This window comes from Oncorhynchus tshawytscha, linkage group LG31 (genome assembly GCF_018296145.1).
Source record: "Oncorhynchus tshawytscha isolate Ot180627B linkage group LG31, Otsh_v2.0, whole genome shotgun sequence".
In the NCBI taxonomy this organism is placed as follows: domain Eukaryota; kingdom Metazoa; phylum Chordata; class Actinopteri; order Salmoniformes; family Salmonidae; genus Oncorhynchus; species Oncorhynchus tshawytscha.
The window spans coordinates 15843569-15868560 of NC_056459.1; the positions used below are offsets into that span (position 1 = coordinate 15843569).

The 24992-nt window shown below is 42.6% G+C and overlaps 1 protein-coding gene across 8 annotated transcripts in view; it reads right to left on the bottom strand.

Moving 5' to 3' along the window:
* LOC112229315 (receptor-type tyrosine-protein phosphatase U-like) overlaps positions 1 to 24992 on the bottom strand; it is a 283382-nt gene that overhangs the window by 72889 nt on the left and 185501 nt on the right. For all 8 annotated transcript variants that reach the window (XM_042310050.1, XM_042310047.1, XM_042310046.1 and 5 more), the window contains exons 5-9: positions 23646 to 23761; positions 13267 to 13438; positions 10287 to 10465; positions 9943 to 10057; positions 1562 to 1882 (exon numbers count right to left, since the gene is read on the bottom strand). In XM_042310050.1, coding sequence (XP_042165984.1) covers positions 1562 to 1882; positions 9943 to 10057; positions 10287 to 10465; positions 13267 to 13438; positions 23646 to 23761 — 903 coding nt within the window. The remainder of the gene's footprint in view (positions 1 to 1561; positions 1883 to 9942; positions 10058 to 10286; positions 10466 to 13266; positions 13439 to 23645; positions 23762 to 24992) is intronic.

Consider the following 24992-nt stretch of genomic DNA (forward strand, 5'->3'; position numbering starts at 1 on the left):
TTTTTGAATTTCGCACTCTGCAATTTCACTGGATGTTGGCCAGGTGGGACACTACCGTCCCACGTATCCATAAGATTAAACCTGCTCTGTCCTCTCTCTCTCTCCACAACAGACCTGAGAGGAACACAAATGGCCACAGTGTAATGGCAGGGCCAAGCAGGGAAATGGGCATCCAAACAAGAATCCCAACTGGGTCTGAGACTTTGTTTGAGACAGGGACTCTTGTTTTAACATGGGGACTAGCAGTCAATGGATCTAATAGAGGCCTGTAAAATCAGGGCGTGCATGTGTTGGAGACACAGTTGATAGGTTCAGGGCCAGAGTTGGGAAAGTTCAACAAGCCCTAGAGATGAATAATGGCTTGTGGTTGTCTGGGACTCATGAACTCTGGGTTGAATCTGTGCATCCGTACGTGTGTGTTTGTGCCAAAAAACAGATGTCATTTTATTAGGTCTCCCTGTAGTCTTTTTCATTATTTTCTCTTGCCCAAAGAGAGCTCTGGAAGGGGAAGATAGTGGAGAGAGTCTCTCTCTCTCCCCCTCTCCCTCCCTCTCTCTCCAAGTGCTGCTGTTCAAATGACTATGAAATATATTACATTATATTGCAGGAGCACATTGTCCTCAAACTCATGGGAGGACCTTGCAATTTGGAGGTTTCCAAACGCAGCCAATTTCATACTCATAAAATATATTGTACTGTAACCTTGCTCGCTCTCTCTTTCTCTCTGTCTCCCTGTCTTTCTCTCTCTCTCTCCTCTCTCTCATGGGTGAAGAACTGCTGTGAGCAATGTTTCATTGTCTCTCTCTCTCTCTCTCCTCTCTCTCATGGGTCAAGAACTGCTGTGAGCAACGTTTCATTGCATAGTACATTTTCTCTGACCTATTTCTTCAATTCATGTAGGGGAAATGTATATTAAAATCCTTAATCCACTGTTGTATACAGGAACATGTTAAGAGAAAAAACAAGCAAAATAATTTCAAAATTTCGCTGGTGGCCATGACTCTGACTGACTGATTAATTTTTAATCTGCTTTCATTTAAAAGGCTTATCTTCCATTTAGTTATGCTGATCCTGCTTATTTTGCAAGTCAATATGTGTTTTTTTGCCCTCTTACTGTATTTAATAACTGGAGGCAAGATAACTTAGTGTACAAGTGTACCAGCACACAATCATAGTGTACCCAGCGCACAATTCTACGATACTTATATGCCTACTTCAAGCTACTCAGTGAGGAAAGTATAGTCGGTTATACAACCTTGATTATATAGAAAGTAATAACAGTATTTTTTTATATCTATCAAACCACTATAAAAATGCCAATCAATGAATTGGGTCCTGCCACTTAAATTGGATCCGATTCCACTACTCAAAACATGGTTATGTAGGTCACTGCATTGACTACTACTGGGTCCAACACTATGGGGTTCTTATCAATTACAATGCATGCTAGGTAATAAAGTCCACTCACTGTCCTCCTCGGTCTGGAAGGTGACATCTCTGCTCATCTTCTTGCCCTAGACTATAACTTTACAATGCATGGTGGGTAATAGAGTCCACTTACTGTCCTCCTCAGTTTGAAAGGTGACCTCTCTGCTCTCCTTCTTGCCTTCTGGGTTGTCCAGAGCCAGTCGGACGTGGACGGATCGGAACGGGGGCAGGTCCCTCAGGGTGAAGTGTGATTGGTTCCTCTCCACAGAGAGACACTCCCTCACTGTGGCGTTGTTCCCTGCGCTGCCCCCTGCAGGCGTGGAGTAGCGGTAGCAGAGAGAGACAGAGTAGGTATGGCAGCGCGTCAGGTTGTAGCCCAGAGGTTCCCACTGTAAGGTTAGTTGACGAGGCTGAATCTCTGTCGCTGTGAGGCCTCGCAACGCACGCATGGGCTCTGATGGAGAGATGGAGGGAGGAGAGAGGGAGGGGGAGATGGAAGGGAAGAGGGGTGGGTGGGAGAGTGAGCCAGAGGGAGAGACAGAGACAGAGAGAGAGACAAAGAAAGACAGTGTGAGATGGAGTGATGAAAAATAGAAAGATAAGGAGAAATAGACAGACGGTTGGTTAGATGATTACTTTCTAAACTCACCACAGGAAGCTGGATAAAGATTAAAAACACCCTGGAGAGACTGGGAAGAAGGAAGGATGAGGGAGCGATGTACAACAATAACACATTATTAATATAATCTCACGCATCCTTTAATTCTTACAGAGCACAGGCTGCTCAGCTCCAGATCCAAAGGCGATGCCCTATTAGCTGAGATGATGGGATATGGAACTTGCTAATTACTGATGCCATGTGTGAGACTGGGGTGACGGATCCCTGTGTCCCTGTCATGATGATGTCCAACAGGACCATATCTGCCAGACTGCAGTCACAGATGCTGTTAAGGTAGAACCTATTCCCTCCAATAGTGCACTACTGGGACCTGGTCAAAAGGAGAGCACTATATGCATTTGGGATGAGAACCCCATTAGGAAGGCTGCTATTTGAAATCATGGCTCATTATTAGATTAATCACACTACCACCCACCCAGGCTGCCCTCCCCGTCTCTGTCTGTTTGTCTGTCCAGCAGCACACCCCCTCACAGCCCACACAAACACCACGGCAGCCGACAGACATCCAGGCCCACAGACTCAGGTTGATGAGACTAATCAAAGGGACAAGTCAGGGGCGGGAGAGAGGAGGGTGGACGGAGGGGTGACTGGCTGTCAGCCCCCTTCTGGGCTCTGCTGGATCCAGCTCATCTCCTCTCTCCCTCCATCTTCCTCCTTTTCCCTCTCGTCTTAAACCATGTCAGTGAGCTAACAGAGAGGACATGGGGTCAACTGTTGTTATGAACACAATCAGCCTCGCTCTACTCCGACATACAGGTCACACGGTGTTACAGATACAATCACAGCATCAGGAGGGAGAGGAAGGAGGGAGGGATGGGTGGAGGAGAAGTCTGGTAGTGCCAGTTGGACCCATCATTGAGTCACTGTCATGGGTTAAGAGAGGTTAAAGCCTCTGACGTTTATAGGAAGAAGCTGGGTGATACACATCTATGCCCCAGGGGGAGAGATGGAGGGAGGGAACGGTCTAGTTGTGTCGTGTCATGAAAAATAATCTGCCTGTTTCCAATTTGCCCAATGCGCCTCCTCAAAAGACCAAAGATTGCAGCCAGAGATGTTGTACTCTTCTTTGTTCTCCTGCAATGAGTGAGGTAAACTGGTGACATATCTGAAATACACACTGAGAATTATTCATTAGAATATCGGACGTTAGTATTCAAATACTAGTGTGAGTATTCAGTTTTGCTAGCTAGCTAGCTTATCTAGGCTACTCAAGTCAAGACAGGCACTGTTATATGGGATGATTAATAACGTGGCTGCTACAAGTTAGGTAGTCTTGGCTGAAGCCGAGTAGCATCTCTCTCTCTCTGCCTCCATCTACTCGCTCCCATTTCACCGGCACGGAACCTCCACAGCTGTAGCAATAGAGCCTCAGCCTTTCCCTCGCACAGCATTGCTCAGGTTAAAAACTTTACTTTAAAAACACATGTATTTCCAATATCCGACAAAGATTCATGATACTATTCAAATAGTGAAATTATTTCATACCCCGATTGCTATTCTACATCAGTTAAAACTTGAGAATGATTCATCAAAAGCCTTCTTTCTGGGGACATAGGTGAATTAAAACATATTCTCAACAAAAAAAAACTGATTAACTGAAGGTAATTGGATGAACATGTTTTTCAGGCAAGGGATGTTGTCGTTTCCTGTTTCTAGCCCAAAACGTTCTGTGCTGGACAGGAAGAGGGGATATGAGACAGCTGGATCTAGAGCATGAGTGTTATACATATTTCACTCTATATTTATTTTATTTTATATATCTACTCAGTGCATTTGGAAAGTATTCAGACCCTTTGACTTTTTTCACATTTTGTTACTTTTACAGCATTATTCTAAAATTAATTTTAAAAAATAAAATAAAATCCTCAATATACTCACAATACCCCATAATAACAAAGCAAAAACAGTTTTGGGGCAATTTTTGCAAATGTATAATAAAAAAAAACTGAAACAGTTTAAATATCACATTTACATTACAAGTATTCAGACCCTTTACTCATTACTTTGTTGAAGAACCTTCGGCAGTGATTACAGCATTGAGTCTTCTGGGGAATGACGCTACAAGCTTAGCACAGCTGTATTTGGGGAGTTTCTCACAATTCTTCTCTGCAGATATTCTCAAGGTTGGATGGGGAGCGTCGCTGCACAGATATTTCCAGGTCTGTCCGGAGTTGTTCGATGGGGTTCAAATCCAGGCTTCAGAGACTTGTCCCAAAGCCACTCCTGCGTTGTCTTGGCTGTGTGCTTAGGGTCGTTGTCCTGTTGGAAGGTGAACTTTCACCCCAGTCTGTGGTCCTAAGCACTCTGGGGCAGGTTTTCATCAAGATTCATCTTTCCCTCGATCCTGACTCTTCTCCCAGTCCCTGTTGCTGAAAAACATCCCCACAGCATGACACTGCCACCAAAATGCTTCACTATAGGGATCGTGCCAAGTTTCCTCCAGATGTGACACTAGGCATTCAGTCCAAAGAGTTAAATCTTGGATTCATCAGACCAGAGAATCTTGTTTCTCATGGTCTGAGATTCCCTTAGGTGCCTTTTGGCAAACTTCAAGTGGGCTGTCATGTGCCTTTGACTGAATAGTGGCTTCCATCTGGCCACTCTACCATAAAGGCCTGGAAGGTTCCAGGAACTCTGGAGCTCTGTTAGTGACCATCGGGGTCTTGTTCACCCCACTGACCAAGGCCCTTCTACCCCAATTGCTCAGTTTAGCTCTAGAACGAGTCTTGGTGGTTCCAAACGTCTTCCATTTAAGAATGATAGAGGCCACTGTGTTCTTGGAGACCTTCAATGCTGCAGAAGGGTTTTGGTGCCTCAACACAATCCAGTCTCAGAGCTCTACAGACAATTCCTTCAACCTCAAGCCTTGGTTTTTGCCATTTTTTTACACCTTTATTTAACTAGGCAATTCAGTTAAGAACAAATTCTAATTTATAATGACAGCCTAGGAACATTGTGTTAACTGCCTTGTTCAGGGGCAGAATCATATCCAATCAATTGAATTTACCACAGGTGGCCTCCAAGTTGTTGAAACATCTCAAAAATGATCAATGCAAACAGGATGGACCTGAGCTAAATTTCAAGCCTCATAGCAAGGACTCTGAATACTTATGTAAATAAGGTATTTCTGTTTTGGATTTTTTATTCATTTGCAAACATTTCTAAAAACCTGTTTTAGCTTTGGCATTATGGGGTATTGTGTGTAGATTGAGGGGGAAAATGTATTATGTAATCATTTTAGAATAAGGCTGTAATGTAACAAAATGTGGAAAAAGTCAAGGGGTCTGAATACGTAGTTTCCGATTGCAATACCAGTCAAACGTTTGGATACTCATTCAAGGGTTTTTCTTAATTTCTTACTATTTTCTACATTGTAAAATAATAGTAAAGACATCAAAACTATGAAATAACACATAGTGAATCATGTAGTAACAAAAAAAGTGTTAAACAAATCTAAATATATTTCATATTGAGATTCTTCAAAGTAGCCACCCTTTTCCTTGATGACAGCTTTGCACACTCTTGGCATTGTCTCAACCAGCTTCACGAGGAATGCTTTTCCAACTGTCTTTAAGGAGGTCTGACATATTCCTTCACTCTGCAGTCCAACTCATCTCAATTGGGTTGAGGTCAGGTGATTATGGAGGCCAGGCCATCTTATGTAGCACTCCATCACTCTCCTTCTTGGTCAAATAGTCCTCACACAGCCTGGAGGTGTGTCTTGGGACAGAGTCCTGTTGAAAAACAAATGATAGTCCCACTAAGAACAAACCAGATGGGATGGCGTATCGCTGCAGAATGCTGTGTAGGATAAGTGTGCCTTGAATTCTAAATAAATCACTGACAGTGTCACCAGCAAAGCACCTCCACACCATCACGCCTCCTCCTCCATGCTTTACGGTGGGAAGCACATATGTCTCACAAAGCCACAGCGGTTGGAACCAAAAATCGTCAATTTGGACTTATCAGACCAAAGGACACAATTCCACCAGTCTAATGTCCATTGCTCATGTTTCTTGGCCCAAGCCAAGTCTCTTCTTATTATTGTTGTCCATTAGTAGTGATTTCTTTTCTTTGCAGGAATTCGAACATGAAGGCCTGATTCACGTAGTCTCCTCTGAACAGTTGATATGGTGATGTGTGTCACTTGAACTCTGTGAAGCATTTATTTGGGCTGCAATTTCTGAGGCTGGTAACTCTATTGAACATCCTCTGCAGCAGACGTAACTCTGGGTCTTCCTTTCCTGTGTCTGTCCTCATGAGAGCCAGTTTCATCATAGCGCTTGATGATTTTTGCAACCGCACTTGAAGAAACTTTCAAAGGTCTTGACATTTTCCGCACTGACTGACCATGTCTTAAAGTAACGATGGACTGTCGTTCTCTTTGTGGCCGTGATTGGGAGTCCCATCGGGTGTTGCACAATTGGCCCAGCGTCGTCCGGGTTTGACCGATGTAGGCCGTCTGGTAAATAAGAATTTGTTCTTAAATGACATGCCTAGTTAAATAAAGGTTAAATAAATAAAAAACATTTAAAACCTGAGCTGTTCTTGCCATAATATGGACTTGGTCTTTTACCAAATAGGGCTATCTTTTGTATACCCCCGCTAACTTGTCAGAACACAACTGATTGGCTCAAACGCAATCAGAAAACTTCTTTGGAATCGGTGTCTCTTCCACCGGACGGTTGAGCTAACGTAGGCTAATGCGATTAGCATGAGGTTGTAAGTAACAAGAACATCTCCCAGGACATAGACTTATCTGATATTGTCAGAAAGCTTAAATTCTTGTTAATCTAGCTGCACTGTTCAATTTACAGTAGCTATTACAGTGAAATAATACCATGCTATTGTTTGAGGAGAGTGGACAATTTTGAACATGAAAAGCTAATAAACAAATTAGGCACATTTGGGCAGTCTTGATACAACATTTTAAACAGAAATACAATGGTTCTTTGAAGTCTAAAACTTTTCACATACACTGCTGCCATCTAGTGGCCAACATCTAGATTGCACCTAGGATGGAATAATACATCATGACCTTTCTCTTGCATCTCAAAGATGAAAAAAAAATAAAAAAATAAAAGAATGGTTAGTTTTTTCTTTGTATTGTCTTTTACCAGATATATTTTGTTAAATTCTCTTACATTTCCACAAACTTCAAAGTATTTCCTTTCAAATGCTACCAAGAATATGCATATCCTTGCTTCAGGGCCTGAGCTACAGGCAGTTTGATTTGAGTATGTCATTTTAGGCGAAAAATGAAAAAAAGGGTGATTAAGGAATTAAAAAGAAATTTGCGTGCCCAGAGTGAACTGCCTCCTACTCAGTTCCAGATGCTAATATATGCATATTATTATTGGAAAGAAAATACTCCGAAGTTTCTAAAACTGTTTGAATGATGTCTGTGAGTATAACAGAACACATATGGCAGGCAAAAAACCTGAGAAAAATCCTGGAAGTGGGACATCTGAGGTTTGTAGTTTTTCAAAGCTTGGCCAACTGAGTACACATTGAGATATGGATGAAGGTTGCACTTCCTAGGGCTTACACTAGATGTCAACCATCTTTTGAAACTTGAATGAGGATTCTACTATAAAGGAGGGGCTCATGAGACCTGTTTGAGTCAGTGGTCTGGCATAGGGCCTCGGTCTCATGACGCGCGCTCCCGACAGAGTTACCTCTCGTTCCAGTGCCTTTCTAAAGACAAAGGAATTCTCCGGTTGGAATATTATTGATGTTTTATGTTAAAAACATCCTATCGATTGATTCCATACATCATTTGACATGTTTCTAAAGGATTGTAATGGAACTTTTTGAGTTTTTGTCTGGATGAAATGCTCACGCGTCATGAAGATGGATTACTGGGCTGAACACGCTAACAACAAGTGGCTATTTGGACATAAATGATGGAACTTTATGGAACAAATCAGTCATTTATTGTCGAACTGGGATTCCTGGGAGTGCCTTCTGATGAAGATCATCAAAGGTAAGTGAATACTTTGTTTCTAACTTTGTTGATTCCAAAATGGCGGCTATTCTCTAGCTGTTTTGGGTTCTGAGCGCCGTTCTGACACAGCGGTTGCATTAAGGAGAAGTCTATCTTTAATTCTGTGAATAACAAAAGTATCTTTTATCAATGTTTATTATTAGTATTTCTGCAAAATCACTGGATGTTTTGGACTCAAAACATTACTGAGCGTACGGTGCCAATGTAAAAGATTTTGGATATAAATATGCACATTATCGAACAAAACAAACATGTATTGTGTAACATGATGTCCTATGAGTGTCATCTGATGAAGATCATCATAGGTTAGTGATTCATTTTATCTATATTTCTGCTTTTTGTGACTATCTTTGGCTGGAAAAATGGCTGTGTGTTTTTTTGGCTTGGCGGTGATCTAACATAATCATATGTTGTGCTTTAGCTGTAAAGCATTTTTTTAAATCGGACACGATGGGTAGATTAACAAGATGTTTATCTTTAATTTGCTGTATTGGACTTGTTAATGTGTGAAAGTTACTGTACATATTTCAAAAAAATATTTTTGAATTTCATGCGCTGCCTTTTCAGCGGGATGTTGTCGAGGTGTTCCGCAAATGCATTCCAAGTGACTACCTCATGAAGTTGGTTGAGAGAAGCCAAGAGTGTGCAAAGCTGTCATCAAGGCATAGGGTGGCTACTTTGAAGAATCTAAAGTCTAAAATATATTTTGATTTGTTTAGCACTTTTTTGGTTATTACATGATTCCATATGTGTTATTTCATAGTTTTGATGTCTTCACATCATTCAATGTAGAAAATAGTATAAATAAGGAAAAACCCTTGAATGAGTAGGTGTGTCCAAATATTTGATTGGTACTGTATACTAGACAACAAACTCGATATGCTTTAAAATATACTTTAAAATGCATTACATTCATGACTGTTCAGCTTGCTAATAATCACATTGAAAATCCCCAAAACAATCGATAGAGGACTATTTTGGTCAGATTTTGACAGCAAGGAAATATAACCAATATCCAGTGCGGCCCTCCGGACCTCGTTGAAGAGCGAATGTGGCCCCCGGGCAAAATGAGTTTGACACCCCTGATTTAGAGCATGTAGTGTCACAGGGGCTCTCTTTACTCTCTCTTCCCAGAGATCGAGGCTCACATCTGGGCATGTGGAGCAGACAGGAGGTGGGCGACTGGAGCCTCATGACAGGAGGGATCAGAGACTATGATAGATGACAAGGCGTCATGTCGGTCCACTTGACACATCTACAGAGAGCTGTTTCATAAAGATGAGCACTGAGTTCTGGGGAGGGTAAGTGCAGATAAGTGTGTGTGTGTGTGTGTGTGTGTGTGTGTGTGTGTGTGTGTGTGTGTGTGTGTGTGTGTGTGTGTGTGTGTGTGTGTGTGTGTGTGGGGAGTGTAGTACATGTAAGTGTCAGAGAGTAGGCTGTAGGTTGTTCATTCTACTGTATAATTACATTTTTTTGTATTTTTGTATTTAACCTTTATTTAACTAGGCAAGTCAGTTAAGAACAAATTCTTATTTGTGTACCTGTCCATGCATACACACCGGCTTCTAAAGAGGTACCTACATATCTATCAGCCACTGAGCACTATAATCCACACACATCCTCTCAACCGGTGGACAGCTAGCCATTAGAGTATGTGTTTGAATGTTGTTGTCCTTGTGTTATTGAGGATGTTATTGTATGTGATCTATCAATGCCGTTCCTGAAGGGATGAATAACGCTGAAGGAATGGAATAGAAAGGAGTAGAGTATAACAGAATAGAACAGAAGCTAGGTTTGGGTTTAGACCTGTTCAGCCCCATTAACTCACCTGCACACTTGGTCCTGCTGACCAGGGGGGGTCCAGGCGCCCCTGTGCCTCCCTCCCCTGGCCGGGTCAGTAAAACACTGATACGGTACTCTGTGTCCGGCTCCAGATGCCACACCTTACAATAGAGTAGAGGAGAAACATGTTTTCTATCATTTAGCAAAGACATGAATAGCATTTAAAATAAAATCAACAATGATGTTTTTGTAATTGAGAGTTATTTAATAACAAATAAATAAGAACTTGTAATAATTCTTAACAATTAATTAATTAATTTCTGCACACACACACACACACACACACACACACACACACACACACACACACACACACACACACACACACACCTTATAAGTGAGCGAGCCCACGCCATGTGTCTCCGACCATGGTGATTGGCTGGCGCGGTACTCGATCTCGCGACGGATCACGGGGCCGTCCCCCACGATGGAGTTTGTGTTGAGTTGGATGATCAGGTAGGTGGGGCCAGCCCGGAGCAGCTGGGGTGGAGCGATGGGGGTGGGGGGCACTGCCAGGGTGAAGGGAGAGAGGGGCGGGTACAGTGTTAAACAGAAGAGTTTTGAGTGACTGAGTGAGTGCATGCAGGGGTGTAGTGGAGGGTTACATTTATTTATTTATTTTTTACACATGGTACAGTGTGATGTTGTCATTTACAGTAGTAGAACCTTTTATCTAACACAATATACAGTTAACAAGATAACTGAGACAATGCCCTAGTATTACTGTGTCTACAGTTAGTCAACTCCTCGTTTCTATCAGCAATGACATATAATGATAGAAACCCTAATCTATGTAACCCTGCTCATTATAAAAACACCATCAGTTGCTGTCAAATGAACAGAGATACAAATGAAATACAATGATCCATAGTTGTACAGTTGTTTACCAGCAAGACTAATTAAAACAGTACAATACAGACATGTACAGTCCATCATCACTTTATGAATTTTTACAGAACGCAAAAAAAAAAAAAATTAAAAGACGTCAGAATTTCCATAGAATAAGCAATAACTATCTTCTCTCGCACAGAAAAAAAGGGAAGTAAAGGGTTTTTCATGTTTCGTACGTTTCTTGTTTTATAATTTCCCTAGTGTTATTTCTACTCGGCTAGAGCGTTGACTCACACAATCTTTTAATCACTTTCAGATTATGATTTCCGAGAGGCACTTGAAGGGAAGGGAATGTTTAATTTTCACCATAATGAATGTGAATTATTTGCATGAGTGATTGCGTGAGTAAAGCTGCCTGTCCTTTCAGCGTTAGACAAAGAGACACGCACACACACACACACACGCACACACACACGCACGCACACACACACACACACACACGCACGCACACACACACACACACACACGACCCTCATCAAGCGAGGACACCTCATTACAGCAACATGTAGAGGGAAAAACAATGTTTACACAATGACACAGAGTAAATGACATAGATGTAAGAATACATCGTTTCCACGTGTTTCCACAATATACAGGAGAGATATGAGAGACGTTTTGTTAGTTCAGAACATATTTCCTATGTAAACTAGGCAAATAAACAAACGTCCCTTTTTCAGGACCCTGTCTCTCAAAGATAATTCGCAAAAAATCCAAATAATTTCACAGATCTTCACTGCTAAAGGGTTTAAACACTGTTTCCCATGCTTGTTCAATGAACCATAAACAATTAATGAACATGCACCTGTGGAACGGTTGTTAAGACACTAAAAGCTTACAGACGGTAAGCAATTAAGGTCACAGTTATGAAAACTTAGGACACTAAAAAAGGCCTTTCTACTGTCTCTGAAAAACACCAAAAGAATGATAACCAGGGTCCCTGCTCATCTGCATGAACGTGCCTTAGGCATGCTGCAAGGAGGCATGAGGACTGCAGATGTGTCCAGGGCAATAAATTGCAATGTCCGTACTGTGAGACAGAGCTACAAGGAGACAGGAGACAGGATGGACAGTTGATCGTCCTCGCAGTGGCAGATCACGTGTAACAACACTTGCACAGGATAGGTACCTCCGAACATCACACCTGTGGGACAGGTACAGGATGGCAACAACAACTGCCCGAGTTACACCAGGAATGCACAATCCCTCTATCAGTGCTCAGTCTGTCCGCAATAGGCTGAGAGAGGCTGGACTGAGGGCTTGTAGGCCTGTTGTAAGGCAGGTCCTCACCAGATATCACTGGCTACAATGTCGTCTATGGGCACAAAACCCACCGTCGCTGGACCAGACAGGACTGGCAAAAAGTGCTCTTGTCTGACGAGTCGCGGTTTTGTCTCACCAGGGGTGATGGTCGGATTCTCGTTTATTGTCGAAGGAATGAGTGTTACACCGAGGCCTGGACTCTGGAGCGGGATCGATTTGGAGGTGGAGGGTCCGTCATGGTCTAGGGCAATGTGTCACAGCATCATTGGACTGAGCTTGTTGTCATTGCAGGCAATCTCAATGCTGTATGTTACAGGGAAGACATCCTCCTCCCTCATGTGGTACCCTTCCTGCAGGCTCATCCTGACATGACCCTCCAGCATGACAATGCCACCAGCCATACTGCTCGTTCTGTGGATGATTTCCTGCAAGACAGGAATGTCAGTGTTCTGCCATGGCCAGTGAAGAGCCCGGATCTGAATCCCATTGCACACGTCTGGGACCTCTTGGATCGGAGGGTGAGGACTAGGGCCATTTCCCCCAGAAATGTCTGGGAACTTGCAGGTGCCTTGGTGAAAGAGTGGGGTAACATCTCACAGCAAGAACTGGCAAATCTGGTGCAGTCCATGAGGAGGACTTAATGCAGCTGGTGGCCACACCAGATACTGACTGCTACTTTTGATTTTGACCCCCCTTTTGTTCAGGGACACATTATTCTATTTCTGTTAGTCACATGTCCGTGGAACTTGTTCAGTTTATGTCTCAGTTGTTGAATCTTGTTATGTTCATACAAATATTTACACATGTTAAGTTTGCTGAAAATAAACGCAGTTGACAGTGAGCGAATGTTTCTTTTTTGCTGAATTCATGTGTGTGTGTGCATTTTAACATGTGTGTTTGTGCGTGTGTGCGTGTGATTGACTAAGGGTGCCAGTGAGTGAGTGCTCGTGTGCATGTCTCACATTAGGAGAAGTTGTTGGAAGTGGTTGGGTGGGAAAGGAGGTAGAACATACTGTATGGAGGAGGGTGTTAAGATATCCCAGAATGGTAGCTAGGTGTCATGGTGGGTTGGAGGTGTCATAGGGGAGGTGGTGTGTGGTGCAGTGGTACAGGACTCCTTTCAATCAAAACCTGACTATACGGACTGGCTGTACTATACCTCTGACGATGAGCTCGGCAAAGTTAGACACAGCAGCTCCGCGGGTGGACTCTGTGACGCAACGATACAGGTCCTGCTCCCCCCTCTCAGCCGCCACCTGGAAGGTGGCCATCAGACGCTTGTGGCTCAGACGCTGGATAGAGGACGCAGCCACAACCACACCGTTACGACGCTGCAGAGAGAGAGGGAGCAAGAGAAAGTCACGCTAACTGAGCCATACACAGGTGATCATGTTTACCTGTGTAGCCACCACCTTTGTCACTTCCACCAAAAACACACAGTCACAGAGAGAGAGAGTTAGGTTAGCCAAACTGACCTACATAGATTGTGATGTTTATTATACTGTGTGGCCATGAGATACAGTGCCTTGCGAAAGTATTCGGCCCCCTTGAACTTTGCGACCTTTTGCCACATTTCAGGCTTCAAACATGAAGATATAAAACTGTATTTTTTTGTGAAGAATCAACAACAAGTGGGACACAATCATGAAGTGGAACGACATTTATTGGATATTTCCAAAATGTTTAACAAATCAAAAACTGAAAAATTGGGCGTGCAAAATTATTCAGCCCCTTTACTTTCAGTGCAGCAAACTCTCTCCAGAAGTTCAGTGAGGATCTCTGAATGATCCAATGTTGACCTAAATGACTAATGATGATAAATACAATCCACCTGTGTGTAATCAAGTCTCCGTATAAATGCACCTGCACTGTGATAGTCTCAGAGGTCCGTTAAAAGCGCAGACAGCATCATGAAGAACAAGGAACACACCAGGCAGGTCCGAGATACTGTTGTGAAGAAGTTTAAAGCCGGATTTGGATACAAAAAGATTTCCCAAGCTTTAAACATCCCAAGGAGCACTGTGCAAGCGATAATATTGAAATGGAAGGAGTATCAGACCACTGCAAATCTACCAAGACCTGGCCGTCCCTCTAAACTTTCCGCTCATACAAGGAGAAGACTGATCAGAGATGCAGCCAAGAGGCCCATGATCACTCTGGATGAACTGCAGAGATCTACAGCTGAGGTGGGAGACTCTGTCCATAGGACAACAATCAGTCGTATATTGCACAAATCTGGCCTTTATGGAAGAGTGGCAAGAAGAAAGCCATTTCTTAAAGATATCCATAAAAAGTGTTGTTTAAAGTTTGCCACAAGCCACCTGGGAGACACACCAAACATGTGGAAGAAGGTGCTCTGGTCAGATGAAACCAAAATTGAACTTTTTGGCAACAATGCAAAACGTTATGTTTGGCGTAAAAGCAACACAGCTCATCACCCTGAACACACCATCCCCACTGTCAAACATGGTGGTGGCAGCATCATGGTTTGGGCCTGCTTTTCTTCAGCAGGGACAGGGAAGATGGTTAAAATTGATGGGAAGATGGATGGAGCCAAATACAGGACCATTCTGGAAGAAAACCTGATGGAGTCTGCAAAAGACCTGAGACTGGGACGGAGATTTGTCTTCCAACAAGACAATGATCCAAAACATAAAGCAAAATCTACAATGGAATGGTTCAAAAATAAACATATCCAGGTGTTAGAATGGCCAAGTCAAAGTCCAGACCTGAATCCAATCGAGAATCTGTGGAAAGAACTGAAAACTGCTGTTCACAAATGCTCTCCATCCAACCTCACTGAGCTCGAGCTGTTTTGCAAGGAGGAATGGGAAAAAATTTCAGTCTCTCGATGTGCAAAACTGATAGAGACATACCCCAAGCGACGTACAGCTGTAATCGCAGCAAAAGGTGGCGCTACAAAGTATTAACTTAAGGGGGCTGAATAATTTTGCACGCCCAATTTTTCAGTTTTTGATTTGTTAAAAAAGTTTGAAATATCCAGTAAATGTCATTCCACTTCATGATTGTGTCCCACTTGTTGTTGATTCTTCACAAAAAAATACAGTTTTATATCTTTATGTTTGAAGCCTGAAATGTGGCAAAAGGTCGCAAAGTTCAAGGGGGCCGAATACTTTCGCAAGGCACTGTATAGCCCTAAATAATGGGATTGTGAGTAGGTAGGTAGGAAGGAAGGAAGGAAGGAAAGAAGGAAAGAAGGAAGGAAGGAGACAGGGAAAAGACGAGAGAGAGAGAGATGAGGTAGCGTGGGCGGTGGAGACAATGAATCAATTCTAAATATCACCATCTTGGCATGGTGAGCTGCTGACAGAACAGCCACACGCATAGATCTACACACACACACACGCAGACAACTAGTGCTAATATGTGATCGCTCGATGCACACGAGCGCTCGGATCAACGAGGGGGACAGGAAATCACAACTCGTCGCCTGTCATACACACACACTCAAAGCGTGAAGTTTAACCAGGTGCAGGCTATACGCTGCTCTGCTCTCAGACTAATGTAAGCAGGATGTTATATCAGCGAGCCCGTCACCCCGTTCTCTCCTGCTTTTCACCAGTAAGTGGCTTCGACAGCTGGAGTTGTGAATTGGTATTGGGTATTGGGGGGGGGGTATTATTGGGTTAATCATTTCCATAAGCCCATAGCATGCTGGACCACATTTTCATTACTGTGGGTTATTGTATGCACAGACACAGGTGTGTGTGTGTGTTTGTTCAGCTATAAACCACAGTCCCATCACATCTCAATGTACATTCATTCAGTCAAAACAAACAGACGATGGGACTTGTTACACAAATGAAACATACAGTATTAAACCTGTATGTCTTCCCATCTCTTCCCCTAAGGCCCATATCATACAATAATTATGAGTTTCCTTGGTAACTAATTCATTCAGGACTCCAATTGAACACAAACAAATGTCAACGTCTAAAGATCTAAACAGAATCAGAAATAGAACAAGTACAACTCTCTGACAGAAAGACAAAAGACTGCAAGACAAAAAAAATATTAATTGAATAAGAATTATTATGCAACAATTTGTTTATTTAAACACACACAAGAGTAGGGCGGAAGTTAAGAGAGAGAGAAAACTCAGTAGATCCAGAGAGCCACCTCACCAGCAGAGGAGATCAAAGAGAAAGTAGCAATTAGTGTTGAGGAGAGTAACAGAGAGAAACACACACACACACACACACACATTCCAGAGTTGAGAGAAAAAGGGAGAAACACATGGTGCTAAGGATCAAACAGCACCCTACACAGCAAATAGAGAAACAGAACACAATGGGTTGAGGAAACGTCTTGCTGTTCCTCCTGTTAACCAATCATTTCTAACCTTCATGAGTACAGTGGGTTAGAGTCAGAGCTGGGTAAACTGGGAGACGATGTATGGTTCAACATACAGTATGTGTATTGTGTACAACATGTGTTCAGTCCAATATGGGTGATATGAGTCATAATACTGCCATGCATCCTTGTGAAAGAGATGTATTTCAACCAGTGTAGACCTGTCCATTATGGCGTTCTTTTGTAATATACAGTGCATTCAGAAAGTATTCAGACCCCTTCCCTTGTCCACATTTTGTTATGTTACAGCCTTATGTTATGTTCCAAAATGGATGAAATATATTCATTCCCTCATCATTATACACACAATAACCCAGAATGATGAAGCGAAAACAGGTTCTAAAACATTTTTGCAAATGTACTACAAATAAAAACAGAAATACCTTATTAACATAAGTATTCAAACACTTTGCTAGGAGACTTGAAATTGAGCTCAGGTCCATCCTGTTTCCATTGATTATCTTTGAGATGTTTCTACAACTTGATACCCACCTGGGGTAAATTCAATTGATTGGACATGATTTGGAAAGGCACACACCTGTCTATAAGGTCCCACAGTTGACAGTGTATGTCAGAGCAAAAACCAAGCCATGAGGTCGAAAGAATTGTCCATAGAGCTCCGAGACAGGGTTGTGTCGAGGCACAGATCTGGGGAAGGGTACCAAAAAATGTCTGCAGCATTGAAGGTACGCAAGAAGACAATGGCCTCCGCAAGAACATACCTACAATACACAGTGGCCTCCGTCATTCTTAAATGGAAGAAATTTGTAACCACCAAGACTTTTCCTAGAGTTGGCCGCCCGGACAAACTGAGCAATCGGGGGAGAAGGGCCTTGGTCAGGGAGGTGACCAAGAACCTGATGGTCACTCTGACAGAGCTCCAGAGTTCCTCTGTGGAGATGGGAGAACCTTCCAGAAGGACAACCATCTCTGCAGCACTCCACCAATCAGGCCTTTATGGTAGAGTGACCAGACAGAAGTCACTCCTCAGTAAAAGGCACATGGCAGCCCGCTTGGAGTTTGCCAAAGGGCACCTAAAGAACTCTCAGACCATAAGAAACAAGATTCTCTGGTCTGATGAAACCAAGCTTGAACTCTTTGGCCTGAATGCATCACATCTGGAGGAAACCTGGCACCATCCCTACGGTGAAGCATGGTGGTGGCAGCATCATGCTGTGGGGATGTTTTTTAGCGGCAGGGACTGGGAGGCTAGTCAGGATCAAGGGAAATATAAATAGAGCAAAGTACAGAGAGAGATCCTTGATGAAAACCTGCTCCAGAGTGCACAGAAGCTCAGACTGGGGCGAAGGTTCACCTTCCAACAGGACAACAACCCTAAGCACACAGCAAAGACAATGCAAGAGTGGCTTCGAAACAAGTCTCTGAATGTCCTTGAGTGGCCCAGCCAGACCCCAGACTTCAACCCTATCGAACATCTCTGGAGAGACCTGAATATAGCTGTGCAGCAACGTTACCCATCCAACTTGACAGAGCTTGAGAGGATCTGCAGAGAAGAATGGGAGAAATTCACCAAATACAGGTGTGCCAAGTTTGTAGTATCTTACCCAAGAAACCTCAAGGCTGTTATTGCTGCCAAAGGTGCTTCAACAAAGTACTGAGTAAAGGGTCTGAATAGTTATGTAAATGTGATATTTTATTTACTTTTTAAATACATATGCAAAAAGTTCTAAAAACCATTTTTGGTTTGTCATTATGGGGTATTGTGTGTAGAGACCCTGGGTCTCGACCCCGCCCTGTGCAACTGGGTCCTGGAATTTCTGATGGGCCACCCCCAGGGGGTGAGTATAGGAAACAACATCTCCAGCCCGCTGATCCTCAACACTGGGGCCTCACAAGGGTGCGTTCTCAGCCCTCTCCTGTACTCCCTGTTCACCCACGACTGCGTGGCCACGCACGCCTCCAACTCAATCATCAAGTATGCAGACGACATTACAGAGGTAGGCTTGATTACCAACAACGACAAGACGGCCTACAGGGAGGAGGTGACAAACTTTTACAGATGCACAATCGAGAGCATCCTGTCGGGCTGTATCACCGCCTGGTATGGACACCTACACCACCCGATGTAACGGGAAGGCCAAAAAGATCATCAAGGACAACAACCACCCGAGCCACTGCCTGTTCACCCCGCTGTCATCCAGAAGGCGAGGTCAGTACAGGTGCATCAAAGCTGGGACCGAGAGACTGAAACAGCTTCTATCTCAAGGCCATCCGACTGTTAAACAGCCACCACTAACATTGAGTGGCTGCTGCCAACATACTGACTCAAATCTCTAGCCACTTTAATAATTATAAAAATGGATGTAATAAATATATCACTAGTCACTTTAAACAATGCCACTTTATAAAATGTTTACATACCCTACATTACTCATCTCATATGTATATACTGTACTCTATACCATCTACTGCATCTTGTCTATGCCGTTCGGCCATCGCTCATTCAAATATTTGTTATGTACATATTCTTATTCATTCTTTTACACTTGTGTGTATAAGGTAGTTGTTGTGAAATTGTTAGATTACTTGTTAGATATTACTGCATGGTCAGAATTAGAAGCACAAGCATTTCGCTACACTCGCATCTGCTAACCATGTGTTTGTGACCAATACAATTAGATTTTATATGATTTGAAAAAGTCAAAGAATCTGAATACTTTATGAATATACTGTATATACAGTTGAGTATAAAAAAACATTAAGGACACCTGCTCTTTCCATGACATAGACTGACCAAGTGAATGCAGGTGAAATCTACGATCCCCTATAGATGTCACTTGTTAAATCCACTTCAATCAGTGTTGATGAAGAGGAGGAGACAGGTTAAAGAAGGATTTTCAAGCCTTGAGACAATTGAGACATGGATTGTGTATGTGTGCTATTCAAAGGGAGAATGGGGAAGACAAAAAATGTAAGTGCCTTTGAACGGGGTATGGTAGTAGGTGTCAGGCGCACCAGTATGTGTCAAGAACCTCAACTCGGCTGGGTTTTTCACGCTCAACAGTTTCCCATGTGTATCAAGAAAGATCCACCAACCTCAAGGGCATCCAGCCAACTTGACAACTGTGGGAAGCATTGGAGTCAACATGGGCCAGCATCACTGTTAAACGCTTTTGACACCTTGTAGAGTCAATTAATTAACATAAACACGTTTACCATCTCCTGGTTTCCACACATAGCCTACAAGCCACTGACACAGCTTTGACACAGCTTTTGGAACACCTACAATTTAAAATGTCTAATAAATCCATTTAATATAGCCTACACCATCATAATAAATCAATTATTTATTTTAACACAGGTCTAAAGAGACATGATATGAAGAAAATGTAGTCTATTTCAGAAGAACAGAAGAGCATCATCTGAGTTGTCCTTATGTTAGGTCCTGACCTGCTATGCCATTTGGCTGTGGGCTACACAAGTTCATCTAGCACACAAGATTTTATTAGAATTCTGTGGTATTATTTTATAAGAATACAATTGAACACAGCTGAATAAAATAGAAAGGATATTTCCTCCAAATGATTTCCGATGGAGTGCGGACATACGGCTATTCTGTGTTGAGAGGTTAACAAAGAAATAGGTACTCCTATATGCTTAATTTATATTATTTGTTGGGCTATAAATCAAATTTTATATACACATACTAGCAGATGTTACTGCAGGTGTATGCTATTTCCTAGTTCCAACAGTGCAGTAAAATCTAACAACACAAAACGAATCACTCCTGATTCCTGCTTAGAAGCAACAATTAAAGCAGGAAGCACCAGTGACTCAGTCTATACAAAAAGTGGTCAGATGAAGCAAATGCTAAACTACAGGACTGTTTTGCTAGCACTGACTGGAATTTGTTCCGAGATTCTTCCGATGGCATTGAGGAGTACACCACATTAGTCACTGGCTTCATCAATAAGTGCATTGAGGAAGTCATCCCCACAGTGACTGTACATACATACCCCAACCAGAAGCCATGGATTACAGGCAACATTCGCACTGAGCTAAAGGGTAGAGCTGCCGCTTTCAAGGAGAGGGACTCTAACCCGGAAGCTTATAAGAAATCCTGCTATGCCCTCCGACGAACCATCAAACAGGCAAAGCATCAATACAGGACTAAGATCGAATCGTCCTACACCGGCTCCGACGCTAGTCGGATGTGGCAGGGCTTGCAAACAATTAATGACTACAAAGGGAAGCACAGCCGAGAGCTGCCCAGTGACACGAGCCTACCAGAAGAGCTAAATAACGTCTATGCTCGCTTCGCGGCAAGTAACACTGAAACATGCATGAGAGCATAAGCTGTTCTGGATGACTCTGTGATAAATCTCTCTGCAGCCGATGTGAGTAAGACCTTTAAACAGGTCAACATTCACTAGGCAGCAGGGCTAGACGAATTACCAGGACTGTGCCTTTAAACAGCTTGGAAAATTCCACAAAATTATGTCATGGCTTTAGAAGCTTCTGTTAGGCTAATTGACATAATTTGAGTCAATTGGAGGTGTACCTGTGGATGTATTTCAAGGCCTACCTTCAAACTCAGTGCCTCTTTGCGTGACATCAAGGGAAAATTAATTAATTAGTACTTACAAAACCCCAGTCTCAACGTTAACAGTGAAGAGGCGACTCCGGGATGCTGGCCTTCTAGGCAGAGTCTAGTGTCTGTGTTCTTTTGCCAATCTTAGTCTTTTATTTTTATTGGCCAGTCTGAGATATGTTCTTTCTTTGCAACTCTGCCTAGACGGCCAGCATCCCAGAGACTGGTGTTTCGCGGGTACTATTTAATGAAGCTGCCAGTTGTGGACTTGTGAGGCGTCTGTTTCTCAAACTAGACACTCTAATGTACTTGTCCTCTTGCTCAGTTGGGCACCGGAGCCTCCCACTCCTCTTTCTATTCTGGTTAGGGCCAGTTTGCGCTGTTCTGTGAAGGGAGTAGTACACAGTGTTGCATGAGATCTTCAGTTTCTTGGAAATTTCTCACATGGAATAGCCTTCATTTCTCAAGAATAGACTAACAAGTTTCAGAAGAAAGGTCTTTGTTTCTGGCCATTTTGAGCCTGTAATCGAACCAAAAAATGCTGATGCTCCAGATACTCAACTAGTCTAAAGAAGGCTAGTTTTATTGATTCTTTAATCAGCACAATAGTTTTCAGCTGTGCTAACATAATTACAAAATGGTTTTCTAATGATCAATTGGCCTTTTAAAATTATAATCTTGGATTAGCTAACACAAGCCGTTTCCAGCTACAATAGTCACTTACAACATTAACAATGTCTACACGGTATTTCTGATCAATTTGATGTTATTTTAAATAAACAAAAAATGTGCTTTTCTTTCAAAAACAAAGACATTTCTAAGTGACCCCAAACTTTTGAACGGTAGTATATATAGATAGTATAATTGAAAGTGTCCATACAGGTGTGGTTAATTTGTCTAACTTTTACTGTTTCAAAATGATATTGTTCAAAACAAGCTGCAGTTAACTACTGCTCTGCCATCAGCAGCTCCAGGCATTCGGCTGGCTGCCCAGGCTTGGATTCCATTGCCAGCTAATACATTGCTTGCTATTTGGGGCGACTACAGCACTGATTTTTGCAGGATTTCATCACATGCTTTTCACAGCACAAAGTAAATGGACTGTCCTGGGGCGTTGAAATGAAGGTCTTCTGGGTCTGCTCTATCAGGTACTGAACAGATGGCGCTAAAGAGGAAATTACAATGAATAATCATGACAGTCATTGGTTGCCTGAGACCTGAACCAGACAGTCACACTCATCAACAGTCAAAGGACAGAGGGATACACCAGTTAAAACATTTGTTGCAGATCTGGTATTTCCAACAACTAAAAAACATGGCTCTGTGCCCAATTTTGAACAATGCCATTAGATGCTAGCTATTGGACACAAGCTACCGGCAAACTAGTATACCAGTAGCTAGCTTGCTAGCTTGCCTGCCAATCAAGTCTTACTAAGGTTACTGGCGAGCTCATCATGCTTGTGACATTATGCTAGCTAGCTATCCCCAGTTAGATCATTTGTCTCACTTGTCGCTTGTGTGATTGTTGCGTTTTCCCTGTGCTTGTGTCACCGATGCACTCGGGAGCTGGCTGCTCTTCGTTCTCAAAATATCACTTTTGGTCCTCAAAACAGTGGCAGCATGTGCGGCAGTGGTGATTCTATTTTATATGCAAAAGTGAAATCGGTCTATCTATGCTGTCATTCAAATGCACAGAACACTTTATATATTGCCTCAACGAAACAACCGTTCTGCGTGTGGGCCTTGTTGAGTGCGAGACTGTGTTTGTGTCTCTCTGTATCTGTGTCAGAAAACTACAACGAGGATAAAAAAAAATGTTAGGTTTTGGATACAAAACACTTCAATACAGAAGAAAGGAAGAGGAGGAGGGGAGATGGAATAGAAAAAGGAGGAAATCACAGGGGACGGAACACTATGAACACAGAGATCTAATTAGCATCGCGTCTTCTTGCGTCCTTCTTTCCCCGTCTAACATTTCAATAGCACTTAGTACAAGTACAAGCTTCAAGGATACAGAGAGAAAGTGGAGTTTTTCAGAAAACTAATATTAGCTTGAATTCATGCAGCAGACATTTTTGAGTGATTACTTTATGGAGGAATATGACTAACTATCAGCTAGCAAATCAAAAAGCCACACAAACTGCTGATGCCATTAATTAGTTACAGCTAGTCTATATGCAGGGGCTCGGCCCTCTGTGTTTTGATGACGTCATTATGCTGGGTCTATCTTTAATCCACTGAAGTACTCGTATATATCAGACCTCGTAGAAAGAACAGAGCTCTTATTAAGCTGGAATCCTTAATGGTGAAACAGCCACATCCGTTTGTGATATTACAACAACAAAGAAGTCATTTCAAACAACGAACACTGTTTTTTTCCCTCTGACATCATTATACGCGCAGTAGAACAGCAGCATGTGTACTGCCAAAAAACTATTCCCACGATGCACAAAGCTCCCCAGCTCTGCTTCGTCAACAAAGCCAGAAGAATAGCATTAGACCAGGGCAATCAGTCTGTACTCTCTTCTCCAGCAGGAATGCCTCTGTTTATGTGGTCTTTCCGGTGGCCACGCCCGCAAGCATTTGCGCACATACGCAGACACATACATTACCTCCAGTAGGAAGGGTTCTGTCTCTGTAGTTTTGCCCGTGGCGACACACTGGAAGGTGGCATTCTGCCCTGCATTGACCTCCACATCCCCCAGCCGAGAGAAGTGGGGAACCTTGTCTGTATAGAGAAATAAAGAGAGTGAGAGAGATCCTCTGTGATACTGATGCACTGACAGTTCATTACTATCATATTAATACAAACATTAGGAACACAGTCAACACACACAGAGGACGAGGGCATCAGTGCAGCACAGCTCTCCAAGCCTTGCCTGTGGGCTCTGACTTCACAAAGACACTGGCTGCTCGAGCAAACTTAGTTTCCCCTCTCAGAGTTCTGCAGTATGTCAGAAGAATTTCCCTCTCTGTGCACAGACATCAGTGCCCGCAGTACAACTGTAGGTATTGCTCTTATGGAAGTACACGTACAGTACACTTATAAGAACAGCTATCATTTTTTTTTTAGACAGATGAACATTTAGCGTTATTCTGTGTTCTATCCCCTCCTAACAGTTCAGTTGCACTCTTAAGCAACATTTCTCCCCTCGTAAAGACTGAAGGAAAATGTCCACTGAAAAACATCATACAAAAGAAATTCAAAGAAAAACTCAATGTAGAGACTGTGGTGGTATTCCTGTTGTCTCAATAGCCTAGCTCTTCTACTGCCTCACTGTACCAAAGAGCTAGCTAGCTGTAATAACACCTTGTATTGTGTGCTTTGTGTTGCATAGAAATAGAAGAAGCTAGTTAGAACACACTAGTCAAGTAAAAAACTTGACAGTATCTGAAATCACAGGGATTTGACTTGATGGATTTACAGTGGCAAGAAAAAGTATGTGAACCCTTTGAAAATACCTGAATTTCTGCATAAATTGGTCATACAATTTGATCTGACTTTCATCTAGGTCACAACAATAGACAAACACAGTCTGATTAAACTAATAACACACAAACAAGTCTACGTTTTCATGTCTTTATTGACAGACATTCATTAAACATTCACTGTGCAGGTGGGAAAAGTATGTGAACCCTTGGATTTAATAACTGGTTGACCCTCCTTTGGCAGCAATAACCTCAACCAAACCTTTTCTGTAGTTGCGAACCAGACCTGCACAATGGTCAGGAGGAAATTTGGACCATCCCTCTTTACAAAACTATTTCAGTTCAGAAATATTCTTGGGATGTCTGGTGTGAACTGCTCTCGAGGTCATGCCACAGCATCTCAATCGGGTAGAGGTCAGGACTCTGACTGGGCCACTCCAGAGGCGTATTTTCTTCTGTTGAAGCCATTCTTAATTTACTTCTGTGTTTTGGGTCATTGTCCTGTTGCATCACCCAACTTCTGTTGAGCT